General features: G+C 38.2%; 1 protein-coding gene across 1 annotated transcript; it reads left to right on the top strand.

Annotated features, from left to right (window-relative positions):
- The first annotated feature begins 6764 nt into the window (after positions 1-6764).
- On the top strand, positions 6765-14643 carry LOC115810272 (adhesion G-protein coupled receptor F1-like). The gene is made up of 9 exons (XM_030772197.1): positions 6765-6912; positions 7584-7775; positions 8927-9114; positions 9663-9833; positions 11302-12684; positions 13180-13221; positions 13361-13420; positions 14395-14452; positions 14576-14643. Exons 1-9 carry the CDS (start codon positions 6765-6767, stop codon positions 14641-14643), a joined length of 2310 nt encoding a protein of 769 aa, XP_030628057.1.
- Positions 14644-14975: the final 332 nt, after the last annotated feature.

Raw genomic sequence — 14975 nt, 5'->3', positions numbered from 1 at the left:
CATGGTCCTCACCATTTTCAAGCCCACATGGACTTGTGTTCCTACACCTAAGTCTGTATAGAATACTTTCTCCTTACTTTAAGACTTTTCGAATAGTGTTTTTTCGCAGTCTTGACGTTTGCTTTTCCAGATGTGAGTGCCTGTAATCAAAAAGCATGAACTTGAATAATTTCAGAACAACACTGTCTTCCTCACAACGTAGTTACTTAAGCCACACATGCTGGAGAGACACTTAAAGGGTTCTTTTCTTCATTCTGCAATTTCCAGATGTCGATGAGTGTGGAAAAACCCCATCTGTTTGTGGGCCCAGCTCAAACTGTACCAATACCGTTGGAAGCTACACTTGCACCTGTTGGAATGGCTATAACACCAGTCAGCCACACCTTCCCATAAGCATCAGCAATCCATGCCAAGGTACATCGTACAGCTTTGAAGTTCCTCTTTTTTCAATTTTCATGTTAAAGTTCATCTGCAAGAATGTACTACTTTAATATCACTCTCGAAGTGTATTCTCAACATCCCATTTGTACAATCATATTTGACTTGGACATCTTAAGCTATCCTTTGTCACGCTTTTATTTCCAGATGTGAATGAGTGTGGAATAACACCATCTATTTGTGGGCCAAACTCAAACTGCAGCAATCACCCTGGAGGCCACACTTGTGCTTGTTGGGACGGCTATAACACCAGTCAGCCACATCTTCCCATAAGCACCAGCAATACATGCCAAGGTGACTCAGACAACTTTTCATGGTCCTCACCATTTTCAAGCCCACATGGACTTGTGTTCCTACACCTAAGTCTGTATAGAATACTTTCTCCTTACTTTAAGACTTTTCGAATAATGTTTTTTCGCAGTCTTGACGTTTGCTTTTCCAGATGTGAGTGCCTGTAATCAAAAAGCATGAACTTGAATAATTTCAGAACAACACTGTCTTCCTCACAACGTAGTTACTTAAGCCACACATGCTGGAGAGACACTTAAAGGGTTCTTTTCTTCATTCTGCAATTTCCAGATGTCGATGAGTGTGGAAAAACCCCATCTGTTTGTGGGCCCAGCTCAAACTGTACCAATACAGTTGGAAGCTACACTTGCACCTGTTGGAATGGCTATAACACCAGTCAGCCACACCTTCCCATAAGCATCAGCAATCCATGCCAAGGTACATCGTACAGCTTTGAAGTTCCTCTTTTTTCAATTTTCATGTTAAAGTTCATCTGCAAGAATGTACTACTTTAATATCACTCTCGAAGTGTATTCTCAACATCCCATTTGTACAATCATGTTTGACTTGGACATCTTAAGCTATCCTTTGTCACGCTTTTATTTCCAGATGTGAATGAGTGTGGAATAACACCATCTATTTGTGGGCCAAACTCAAACTGCAGCAATCACCCTGGAGGCCACACTTGTGCTTGTTGGGACGGCTATAACACCAGTCAGCCACATCTTCCCATAAGCACCAGCAATACATGCCAAGGTGACTCAGACAACTTTTCATGGTCCTCACCATTTTCAAGCCCACATGGACTTGTGTTCCTACACCTAAGTCTGTATAGAATACTTTCTCCTTACTTTAAGACTTTTCGAATAATGTTTTTTCGCAGTCTTGACGTTTGCTTTTCCAGATGTGAGTGCCTGTAATCAAAAAGCATGAACTTGAATAATTTCAGAACAACACTGTCTTCCTCACAACGTAGTTACTTAAGCCACACATGCTGGAGAGACACTTAAAGGGTTCTTTTCTTCATTCTGCAATTTCCAGATGTCGATGAGTGTGGAAAAACCCCATCTGTTTGTGGGCCCAGCTCAAACTGTACCAATACAGTTGGAAGCTACACTTGCACCTGTTGGAATGGCTATAACACCAGTCAGCCACACCTTCCCATAAGCATCAGCAATCCATGCCAAGGTACATCGTACAGCTTTGAAGTTCCTCTTTTTTCAATTTTCATGTTAAAGTTCATCTGCAAGAATGTACTACTTTAATATCACTCTCGAAGTGTATTCTCAACATCCCATTTGTACAATCATATTTGACTTGGACATCTTAAGCTATCCTTTGTCACGCTTTTATTTCCAGATGTGAATGAGTGTGGAATAACACCATCTATTTGTGGGCCAAACTCAAACTGCAGCAATCACCCTGGAGGCCACACTTGTGCTTGTTGGGACGGCTATAACACCAGTCAGCCACATCTTCCCATAAGCACCAGCAATACATGCCAAGGTGACTCAGACAACTTTTCATGGTCCTCACCATTTTCAAGCCCACATGGACTTGTGTTCCTACACCTAAGTCTGTATAGAATACTTTCTCCTTACTTTTAAGACTTTTCGAATAATGTTTTTTCGCAGTCTTGACGTTTGCTTTTCCAGATGTGAGTGCCTGTAATCAAAAAGCATGAACTTGAATAATTTCAGAACAAAACTGTCTTCCTCACAACGTAGTTGCTTAAGCCACACATGCTGGAGAGACACTTAAAGGGTTCTTTTCTTCATTCTGCAATTTCCAGATGTCGATGAGTGTGGAAAAACCCCATCTGTTTGTGGGCCCAGCTCAAACTGTACCAATACAGTTGGAAGCTACACTTGCACCTGTTGGAATGGCTATAACACCAGTCAGCCACACCTTCCCATAAGCATCAGCAATCCATGCCAAGGTACATCGTACAGCTTTGAGGTTCCTCTTTTTTCAATTTTCATGTTAAAGTTCATCTGCAAGAATGTACTACTTTAATGTCACTCTCGAAGTGTATTCTCAACATCCCATTTGTACAATCATGTTTGACTTGGACATCTTAAGCTATCCTTTGTCACGCTTTTATTTCCAGATGTGAATGAGTGTGGAATAACACCATCTATTTGTGGGCCAAACTCAAACTGCAGCAATCACCCTGGAGGCCACACTTGTGCTTGTTGGGACGGCTATAACACCAGTCAGCCACATCTTCCCATAAGCACCAGCAATACAGGCCAAGGTGACTCAGACAACTTTTCATGGTCCTCACCATTTTCAAGCCCACATGGACTTGTGTTCCTACACCTAAGTCTGTATAGAATACTTTCTCCTTACTTTAAGACTTTTCGAATAATGTTTTTTCGCAGTCTTGACGTTTGCTTTTCCAGATATGAGTGCCTGTAATCAAAAAGCATGAACTTGAATAATTTTAGAACAACACTGTCTTCCTCACAACGTAGTTACTTAAGCCACACATGCTGGAGAGACACTTAAAGGGTTCTTTTCTTCATTCTGCAATTTCCAGATGTCGATGAGTGTGGAAAAACCCCATCTGTTTGTGGGCCCAGCTCAAACTGTACCAATACAGTTGGAAGCTACACTTGCACCTGTTGGAATGGCTATAACACCAGTCAGCCACACCTTCCCATAAGCATCAGCAATCCATGCCAAGGTACATCGTACAGCTTTGAAGTTCCTCTTTTTTCAATTTTCATGTTAAAGTTCATCTGCAAGAATGTACTACTTTAATATCACTCTCGAAGTGTAAGCAACAAATGCTGGAGAGACACTTAAAAGTTTAAAAGCCTGAAACGCCTGTTGGTAGGGTGTATCAGCATTTTTATCAATTGTTCCTTTAGCTTTGTAGTTTTTTTATAGAAAGATATCAAGATCTAAACAGCTTTACATTGAAACACATCAGTCTGTGGTGTGTTAAAAGGTGTAGACTATTCTTATTGACAAGTACCAGTTCAGTAGTCTTAGTCAAACATAGGAAGTTGCTTGATATTTCTAGATGTGTTTAGGATTTTGTTTTTCAAGGAGGTAAATTTAAATATCTCACTCCAGCAAAAGCTACCTCTGCAATGACTGCAACGACTACATCAACAACTATAACAGCTAAATTAACAACAACTACAACAGCCAAATTAGCTACAGCTGTACAAACAATGACTACAGCAACCACAGCCAAGACAACAAAATCCACTTCAACAAAACCTGGTATGTGAAGTAAAAACATTTTGGCCCTGTATAAGAAAAAATAATCAAGATTAATTTTTTGGTTGTCAAATATATCCTGGTGTGTAAGTATGCACAGCCAAATATTTATGGTAATCTTCAAATTGTACATGTTTTTATTAAGTCTCGCATAACCCACAGGTATAATTTTTAAGCATTTCAGAAGGAAACACTTATCATTGCTTAAGTAAAATATCCTCCAAGATTCAGAGCTTTGTGTTCAGTAGTGCATCAACCATCGAAATGAGTTTTTGAATGTCAATTTCAGAGAGTGAAAAGCTAATGACGTTTCATTAACTTAACTTGATAGACCATGTTGACTACTGAGATTTGAGACACAAGCCCAGCTATGTACTTGAATGCACATTTTTGGTACTTAACAAATATCCAGTTCTAGACCATGTGCTTTATCCAACAGATACATCCTCTAAAATGTCTTTTAGCATCAGTGAACCATATGACCTTGCCTTGAATGATAAGACATCTGAGAAATTTCAAAGATATGCTAAAAACATTGGGAAGACTGTAAGTATTTTATCTGATGTTATCTCTTGACTTGGACTGTATGCCTACACAATCTGCTGTGTACAAGGTGCCTGTTCAACTGCTTTGTGACAATGTCCACTGTAACAAAAAAAGTGCTATACAAATAAAATTCAATGTAACTGAGTTAAACTGGATTAATTTTCAGTCGAGATATATACTCACTGTCCACTGTATTACAAACAATCTAAATGTATAGTGATAGACTGTAACCCATCTGTTGTTATGCATCATTTTCAGCCACTCCATACCCCATTTCTCATATACTTATTTTCATCTCAGCACTGACATTGACATGATAGTGGCATGGGAGTGGGTGTCACACTGGCAAGAGTGTATCAGGCACAGCAGTATTTCTGTTGTTCTTACACAAGTCAGTGTCACTGCTGAGTTGAGTGGTACACCACCCAAATCCAGCCAACAGTGATCCTTGGATCAGAAACTGACTATTGATAAAAGGCCAGAGCATGGCTAATGCAAACTCTGCATGGCAACAGATGGCCCACAGTCTCTAAACATACCCCAACGAGGTTGGTGTTTCTGATAAAGCAGTCAGTGAGTGTATATAATGTAAAGCTGTGGGGGCTCTGGGTTAAAATAGAATGAGCTATAGATTTACATACTCTTTACATACAACTGCTTTTAAGGTAGGGAGCATTAAATGCGGCAGACATTATTGAAACACTCCAAACACTAAAGGGAATTCTATCCTTTGCCTGTATTCTAGAATTTCTCAAACACTATCTCAAAACACTATTAACTGCAAACAAAGACCGGCATTTCTCTTCTTCACAGGTTGATGATAATTATCGGGGAATACCAGGCTATCACTCAGCCGAAGTTACAGGCTTTAGGTAATTTGTCACATCGTCTTCTCCATCTTCATCTCAAAGATTGTGTGCAGGCGAGGCGCCAGAGGAAGGAGTAAAGCCTTTTCAGTTAGAACATTGTTGCCCCTCAATTTTTTGACACCCCCCCCCCCCAAACTGCATTCATGTAAACAGCTAGCTCAGCTCCATTTGGAAACCCATATCAGAAATGTTTAGACCTTTCCAGTCAATATTGCTTGACTTGAGCCTTTCAGATTTGTGCACTGGGCTACCACCTTCAGTTACGTTCAGGTTCTGTTAACATGTGTTTAAAGATCGGCATCACAACTCGATTTTTAACTCCTAGCCTCTACATTGTTCCACTAAGCTTGATTCAGGTTGTATGTCACACCAGGACCAGTGCCAGGGGGGGCAAAAGGGAGCACAGCCCCCTCAGATACAATTTTTGCCCCCTCAGTTTTAACTGTAGTCTAATCATAATGTACATGTTTGCCCCCTTGCAAATCTCAAATGCCCCTTCAGTCATTGCACCCAGCAGCCAGCCCTCTGTCACACCCAATCATAACAGCTAGTCAAAATTTACTGCACTGATGCCTGATGATGATGGATAGCCTGTTTAGCTGTTGGTATGCAATAATAAATATAAATCCAGTCTTAAGATAATAAAAGTTAAGACTGTACAATCTCTAAATCATTATTCCATACTCAGGACTGAATGCTCTGTTCATCCTCACTGATCACAATCTCTCTGTATTCTTACCCTTATATTGCTTAATTTCCAGGATGTTGTAGTTATATTCTATACGCTGTAGGATGCTATGATGCTATTAAAGGCCATGTATCCATGGATGCAAAAAAAAAAAAAAACAGCAGTAGCACTCATCCAAATTAAAGTGTTTGTTTGTTTGTTTGTTTGTTTGTTTGTTTGTTTGTTTGGATGGTTGGTTGGTTGGTTAATTGGTTGTTTGTCTGTTTGTTTGGTTCGTTGGTTGTTGTTTTTTTTGTTCAAATACTCAACATGACAGATTAATATATTGGTATAATATTTGTGTTGAGTTTTCTGTCTTTTTGTTTGATTAGGCAAGGCAGTGTGATTGCAGACATAAGCATATTCTATATTACCCCTCTCGACTGGAATGAAGTCAATAAAAAAAATAAAGAACTTGCAAATGCACTGAAAAAGGATTTTGGTTTTGAAATTAATGACAACTCTTTTGTTGAGAGTGGTAGGTTCATAAATATTGCACCATTTTATATCATATTTTAATTCATACAGTTTCAAATAAAGTTATGTAGCTGCATGTTTTGAAAACTCTTTCAATCTTTCATAATGACTTACACTGAAAAACTTTCTTTTCCCTGGAAGTGTACAAAAAGTTTACAGATGGCAAAGTGTATCCCGGAGACAACATGACATTAACGTGTCAAAGACCAGATGGCTCTTTAGGGAATCCAGTGTGGACAAAGGGGAATAACAGAGAGCCAGTTGATCAAAGTTCAAAGTACGAGCTCTCAGGCAACAAGCTCATAGTTAAGAGTGTGTCATCTGATGATGTGGGTGAGTTTCTCATTGATTTCAACAAAACGGTAAAAATAAATTTTACTTTTAAGACTGGTAAGCAGTTGATTCTTCACCCTAAAAGATAAATATGTCTTATGCTTTCTTGATGTGTTATTGTAAATTGTTACTTTTACCAGGCTAGTATGATATGTCAAGCAAGTGACTGGTGTCAAAGGTTAACAATGGTTTTCCTTTCTTTTCTAAGGGTATTTAAGGCATTGATTCATTTGAATTTTGATGTAATTTTTTTTGTCAAGTCACTGTCATCAGGAAACAATGGTCCTAACCAATGTGCTGTGTTCACAGTGTTTAGATTTGTTCTATTCACTCTTACAAAATTTCAAGAACATAAATATAAAATAATTATGAATAGTATATGTCCACCCAAAGACTCCCCTATGGCAGTTTCTGCAGTAATTCATGATTAAAACAGTTATCCTTATTAATTGAGGTAATAATAGTGGTGGTGGTGGTGGTAGTAGTCATATTGGTAGTAGTGGTTGCTGTTGTTGCTGTTGTTGTACTAGGAGGTGTAGCTATAGTAGCTGTAGTTGTTGACATTATTGTTATTGAGTTCACTCACAATCATATGCTAACATTCTTGTTTCTTCAATTAATTTTATAATAAAAGATGTGTTTCTGATGTGTTTCATCTGTTTCTTCCACAGGGCGATACGAATGCAAATATGGAAGGAACGGAGTGCCATATGTTCTGTGGTCTAATGTCAGAATTGAACCAGATCCTAATATTGTGGCAAATTTTCAGGATAAAACAGTCAAGTGCAATGATGAGGTTGAATTTCGCTGTTGTGTAAATAAAGCCTACGAAGTTCAACTGAAGAATGGCGACACAGTGTTGGGTAAAAATTGCAATAACAATCTTTGGACTTTAAAATTATTCATTTTTCAGTGGTATTGTTTGTGTTCTATAGTGCCAGTGAATGTAGTATACGTATACGATAGTACGTATGAAGTGACATGTATGAAGTACGTATGAAGGTCAAATATAGAGAAATCTATACTTTATCCATAGTTTATTTCATTGCTAATCAATTAAAAAGACATACAGAGAATATCTATAGGCTGTTCTCACTGATTTTGCCTGCCTATTGTTCTACTTTGATTGAACAGCTGGTTCCCAGGAAGCCATAAACAATGAGAAATGTGTGAAATATAATTACCAAACCAGTACGAACGGGTGTAACCAAAACCCCAACTTTGTTTGTATGCTGAAGTCGCCCACAGCAAGTGCACGCTTCTCAGTTAACATGAGGCTGACCATAATCAAACCAACCAATCGTGAGTTTCCATTATTTCTCTCTGGACAAAGCACTTCTGTCTGCTTGCATGTTACAATTAGAGTTGTCTGACTGTATGATTAATTGTGTAATCTTTTTTTTGATGAGATTTCTGCACCTAATAAGTAACTGACTCTTATGGCTAGAAAATGAGGTCACACCAGAGGGTGTTATGAATAGATCCCCCAGTGTAGATGTTTTGCGTGTTATTATTAAAGCAAACCAGAACATTTTGATGATTTAGATCATTTAATTAATGGTGAAGTATTTGTGTCCAGCCTAGTGGAGTATGCAATTTGATGGTAAAATGATGTTTTTGTGTCCCAGCAACTGGTTAGTAGTGGTGGGTGGTGCTATTATGCATCCAGCACTGCACACACATTTGATTTGTGAATGGCCGATGGAAGATAAACCTACTGAGGTTTTAGTAAGAATAATCAGGCCTTGTGGGTACAAGTAATTACCATATATTATAAAATTCATTGTTAATTCTGTCCCTGTTTTGAATGAACCACATGGTGATATGTCCACAGTTATGAATTGATTAAATACTGGTAATATATATGGATGGATACTGATATGGATACTGAACTGACAATGATAATGAATTTAAATACATGTATAAAACATGGATTTATAACATTTTATCATGAAGGCTCTGCAGAATTGTAGATATTCAGTTTTACATTATTTTTACATTATTTTGTCCAAAGAGTATGTGTGTGAGCATGCAGAGTATGGTGTCGGCAAAAAAAACCAGACAAGCGTGGTAGGCTGTGAAGACAATGAAATTGGTAATAAAACCATTCAGTGTGTAGAAAGCAATGGGAAGGGTCAGTGGAGAGTGACTGAAGACAACTGTGTCCTTCGTGAAATCATAGAACTTCAAACAGAATCAGCAGTAAGTATTTAACCCTTCAGTTTTATACTAAGTAACCCATAATAAAGTCCTTGCACTGATTAATATTTATTCATATTAAAGTGATTACTACATAACATTTTAAAAATGTGTAAATATTTTCATTTTTAATATCTATTTCATATATTGCTCAATTATATATTAAAGTGAAATATTCAATTGTCCACTGAGTTTTAATAGTATTAGTTTATGAAAGTTAATTTAACAAACCTGCTCACATTTTGTCTTGTGTCTGAGATCTGAATAATTGATTTTGGTGGCGTCACAGAAAGGGGTGTTAAAATACTGATATATCAAATAGTCAAATAGTCTCTTCAAAAATGTCAGTGTGTATGTGTAATGAGTGAACAGACTCTTTTCTAGAACAGACTTGTTCTGATTTCTGAAAAAATAATAATGTATAATAATAAGAAATATAAGGGAAAATAACAAAATAAGACAAGAGAAGAAGAAGAAGAAGAGGAACTCCTTCATTCTGTGTGATCAAGCATTCTGTTCAATTCATTTCTGTCTTTTTTTTTTTTCATCAGAATTTAGTTGGAGACACCCTTCCAGAATTTGTGGAGAAACTAAATAATGTGACAGCAAACAATGAGGAGGAAATAGTTGAGTCAACTGCCACAATCTCTTCTATAGTTACTATACTAAACTCAATCGCTAGTGTTTCAGAAGGCATCACAGTCAACAAACCTGTTATGCAGGTATGTGCACATCTAAAAGTCTTTTCTGTTTTCACAGGCTATTAGGGGCATCCCCAACTAAGAATTTAAGTAGTCGAATCTAATTCGTCAAGTCTTACCTACCATCAACTGATCGTCGAACCATGATTTTTTTTTTTTTTTTTCTCATTGATCCATATTCTCATTTGCGACATTGGCTTCCATTTTTTCCACACCAGACAAAACAGCTGAATCACCCAATTAAACAATTTGTCTTCTTGACTTCTGTTACCTTTTGCCTCCTCGCTTGGACCAAGACTACCGGCTGACTCATTATCTGATACGTTAAATTTCAAAAGCTCTCGAGGTAATAGTCCACATACAACACGGGTCCTCCCACTGTAGGTGATGAGACTGAAGGAACAGGAGTGCGGTATGGCAGCTTTTATCGCCTTTATTTTCTTTCTCAGCAGGAGCAGTGAAAACATGCCATTTTTTCAGTTGTGGTTCTACTACACCTACTACTTCCCCGTCGACCCTCCCAACATGGCCTCCCCCATTCACATCAACACTTGTCCACACTTTGCATGAGTCCCCCCACTCTCTCAATGCAGGCTGCAGCTTAATCTAGTAACACTTGGCATAAGCATTTATCATATCAGACATTCAGCACCTCCATATAGCCGGAATGGAACGATCCTTGTTTCACAACCATATTTTGCGACTATTTGACTGTGAGAATGGCAATCGAATCAGGCTCCTTACATCGAATCGTCTAATAGTCAACTATTTAGGCTCACCCCTACGGACTATTTTTGAGCTTTTGCGAGCATTAACCATTAAACTGCTTTTTCCTATTTTTCACTCGATGAGAGGACATTTTTTAAAATGAATACTATACTGTACAAGGTAAGTCATTATATGTGAATTTTCCTGAGATGTGCTTCTAGAATTGTAGGATTCACTGAGTGATGGAGCTTTGGTTGGACCAGTAATCAAGATTGATGAGTAATCAACCTTTTAATCAAAAATTTATGTCATTTTGCCAAATCTGAATCAGTAACTACCTGGAAGCATTTTTTATTACTGAATATCAAAGCTCATTGAAGAGCACGCATCCATCAAAGTAATCTTTTAACTGAAGCAAAACCAAAGAAAAACTTTAAATAGAGTTGGTGTTTAAGGTACAAAAATTGAAGCTTGATTGTATTTTTTTTTCTTTAATGTGGTGACAGTCAGCCATACCAAACATTTGACATCTAAAGCTTTATCTCTCTGACACAATGTAGCATTAGATTTGTAGCTTAAGTGTGTGTGTGGCACCTGAGTATGGAACAGGTATAAAATGTGGTATTCTATTTTATTGCATTAACTATCGTTCTTTCTTTTCCTTTTTTCTCTCAGTAATTTGGATGTGGTAGAGACAATATTAGACTCACTGTTGATCCTAATTTAGTAACAGAAAAAAAAGAATTCATTTAACCCTCATTTGTATTCGTTTCATTATTAGAATTTCCTCCAGACAATGGATGTGGTGGTGTCTGCCCAGAGCATCGGCTCTTGGAATGTGCTAAATAATGAAAATGAGGCCGATGACGCTCCAGCCAGAAATACCAGCTCTTCTCTTCTGGGTTCTGTGGAAACAATTGTAAGGTCCCTTGCAGATGATCCAATTGAAATCACAACAAGATTCATTCATCTTAAGAAGATCCACTTGACAGAATCAAAGAACACCGTAACAGTCAACTCGTCCGAGGTGACCGTTCCAGCAACCGAGGTGACAACTGAAAACACGTCCATTACTACCGTGGCATTCTCAACTCTGAACAGCATCTTGCCTTCCAGAAGTAAAACTAATGTCACCAACAGTTCCATCGAAGCAATTGTCCTTTTGGTCAACGTGAGCAACAGCATCAACAACATCTCCATTAACTTTGAATTAAGAAATGACACACTTGAAGAACCAATGTGTGTCTTCTGGAATTTTAGCCTTTTTAATAACTCTGGTGGATGGGATAGCACAGGATGCAATCTCACATCTGGGGCTAATGGAACTGTGACTTGTGAATGTAATCACACCACCTCCTTTTCAGTTCTTATGGCTCCCTACGCTCCTTTTAGAAACAAGATCCTGGATTTTATCACCTATATTGGGGTTGGCATCTCAATGGGATCCTTGGTTTTGTGCCTCATCATCGAGATTGTGGTTTGGAAGTCCGTGACTAAAAATGTTACGTCATATGTCCGACATGTGTCCATAGTAAACATAGCTGTGTCTTTGCTGATTGCTGACATATGGTTCATTATTGGAGCATCTATATCAGAACAGAGAGCGCAACAGAATGGTAGAGGGCAGACGCTAATAAATGCCTGCGTTACAGCAACGTTTTTCATCCACTTTTTTTACCTTGCCCTTTTCTTCTGGATGTTGGTCTCGGCCCTGTTGTTGCTCTACCGCACGGTCATGGTCTTATCCCAGATGTCAAGATCAACAATGACGGCGATATCTTTCACAGTAGGATACGGGGTTCCTCTTATCATAGTGGTAATCACGGTGGCAGTGACACAACCTAATGGAGGATACATTTCAGAAAATCATGTTTGCTGGCTTGCCTTTGGGGAACAGAAAACCCTCCTGGCCTTTGTGGTTCCTGCCCTGATTGTTGTGGCCGTAAATTTAGTTATCGTGATCGTGGTCATAGCCAAGCTTCTGCGGAGGGGAGTGGGAGAATCTACTCAACCGGAGGAAAAGAATACGCTTTTGGTCATCGTCAAGTGTGTTGCCTTTTTAACACCCATCTTTGGTCTCACTTGGGGATTTGGGATTGGAACAATGGTTGATTATCGGAATTTTGGACTTCATGTTGTGTTTGCGTTGCTGAATTCATTGCAGGTGAGAGCTTGCCATTCTGTAGGACCATATTTGAACTGTGGGTCAGGTCAGGGGCCACTTTTTTTCCTGTTTTGTCAAAATATTTGGACTCACATTGTGTCAGGTGTCCTGTGATAGCCACACTTTTACATATGCGCATGAGTATACTGCAGCCCATGTATGAAAACTCAAGGACATCAGTCAGACACAGGTTATGTCCTGTATTGGGTTTAATTCCGTATTGAGTAACTTCACAGTAAAATGTTCAGATTATCGAACAAATCCTGCTTAACAGAGGTTCAATAAAGCCAAAACTAACACAAATTATAATATAACATAACAGTGACATTAACTTCCTCATGTTGTGCTAACATATAGGCTTTCATTAATATCTATTTTTGAGTGCTACTTTTGTTTCCTGGGATTTGAATTTATTACAGGCAATGGTCTCTGATGCATATTATAGGAAGATATGTTTATGTTTAACAATGTCTTGTCTATATTTTTTTGTCAAAGGGATTCTTTATCCTGGTGTTTGGAACACTTTTGGATAGCAAGGTATTAATATTTACTGTCCCTCTTTTATGTAGTTGTGTATACTATTCTAAGCAAGTAAATGATTAGTGATGATTAAAGAATAATTTTCATTTACTTAAGTTTTGTATATCTGTGGTGACATGCTATCTTATGCATGCAGATCCTGACCTCTCTAACAGGAAAGCTCACATCAGTAAGCTCAATCTCCAGCAGAACAAAAGTAAGCATGTTTTTATTAGTTCTTTATTCTTCTCAGCTAACACTCTTCGTGTTTAAATCTCTTATGTTTTTGCAGTAATATTGTATGTTCATTGTTCTTGATTGTTGATTGTGAGATTTTCTGTGAGGACAGTTTGGCTATTTAGGTGACCTGATCACAGTGCCACAGATCTCATCTGCCTGGGAAAAGACTCATGCTCAGCACTGCTGGAACCGAAAGGAAATCCACCCAACAATATGGAAGACAGAATTACAAAATACTGTACATGCATAACATGCACATTCGCTCTAAAGCAAAGAAAGAAACACAAATGTGTCAAGAAATCTTGTTCTTTTTATAAAGAGATTGGGGATTAATAAAACAGCAAGATATTTTTCTTCCAAATTTGGCATGTCTAATTTCCTATGCTCTTATAGGCCCCTCCCACCTCCCATTCTTTTGGCCTGTTAGTGGGCAGGCATCTCCACGGCAACATAGTGCATGTGGAAACTCAGAACCATGATGCTGAGTCACAGCCCCCTTATTCTTTAATGTGAAAGATAGTAACTTTAACTGAAAGAAATATCAGGTTAACAAAAGAAATGAGACGTGTAAATATGCATGTACGCAGCAGTCCAGCAGTTATGAGAACAACAACAGGAACTTTGCCTACAAAGCATTGCAGTTTATTCAGGGCCAGCTGCAGGGTGCAATGACAGAGGGGGCATTTGAGGTTTGCAAGGGGGCAAACATGTACATTATCATTAGGCTACAGTTAAAACTGAGGGGGCAAAAATATGATCTGAGAGGGCAGTGATATTATATATATTTAATATCTGACTTGAAATTTGGGCTGTTGTAAGTGGATGTCTGATACTGGAAGCACACAGATGATTGCACAGTATTAACACTAGAACAGATAAATCCAACATTATGTTCTTTATGTGCAAAGTTATGTTTGCTCAGTTATGCTTACGGTTCTCTCTCTGTCATAGACTACAAGTGCTGGAACATCATCAAGTAGTTTGAACATATTTCGACGAAAGAGAAAAAGTAAGTGACGTCTCAAACCAAAATGCTGGAACTCTTGTCAGTGAATTTTCTCTCTACCACCATGAAGAGTTCATGAAAGTTGTGTACATACTGCATTTTACACTCTGGCCTCTTCATTTTCAGATGTGTACAATTACTCAAGGAGACCATCTTCATCTAATTCCAGCAGTTCAGGAGCATCTAATTCTTAGTGCTGTTACCTTATAATGAAGGTGGTGCAAGACAGGACTTCTGCAATTACTACGTTGAGCTATATGAAACTAAAAGTTGTCAAAAGTTGACAACAAACCACATTTTTGTAATTTATCAACACACTTTGATGCAAAATTAAAAAAAAAAAAAAAATCATCAAAGTGTTTGAGGATATGGCATTTTTAATCCGCCTGTGTATAGCAGCTCACTCTGTGATGTTTGAGAATGAACGGCGCAGTTATATCTCACTGGCTCCTTCCATCTGTCTGACAGATATCAAGGAAAGGGTACTTTACTGAGCTATTTTATTTTTCAAGGATTTATCACTTTA

Source organism: Chanos chanos, chromosome 4 (assembly GCF_902362185.1).
Source record: "Chanos chanos chromosome 4, fChaCha1.1, whole genome shotgun sequence".
Classification (NCBI taxonomy): Eukaryota; Metazoa; Chordata; class Actinopteri; order Gonorynchiformes; family Chanidae; genus Chanos; species Chanos chanos.
This window is presented reverse-complemented; position numbering and strand designations above follow the sequence as displayed.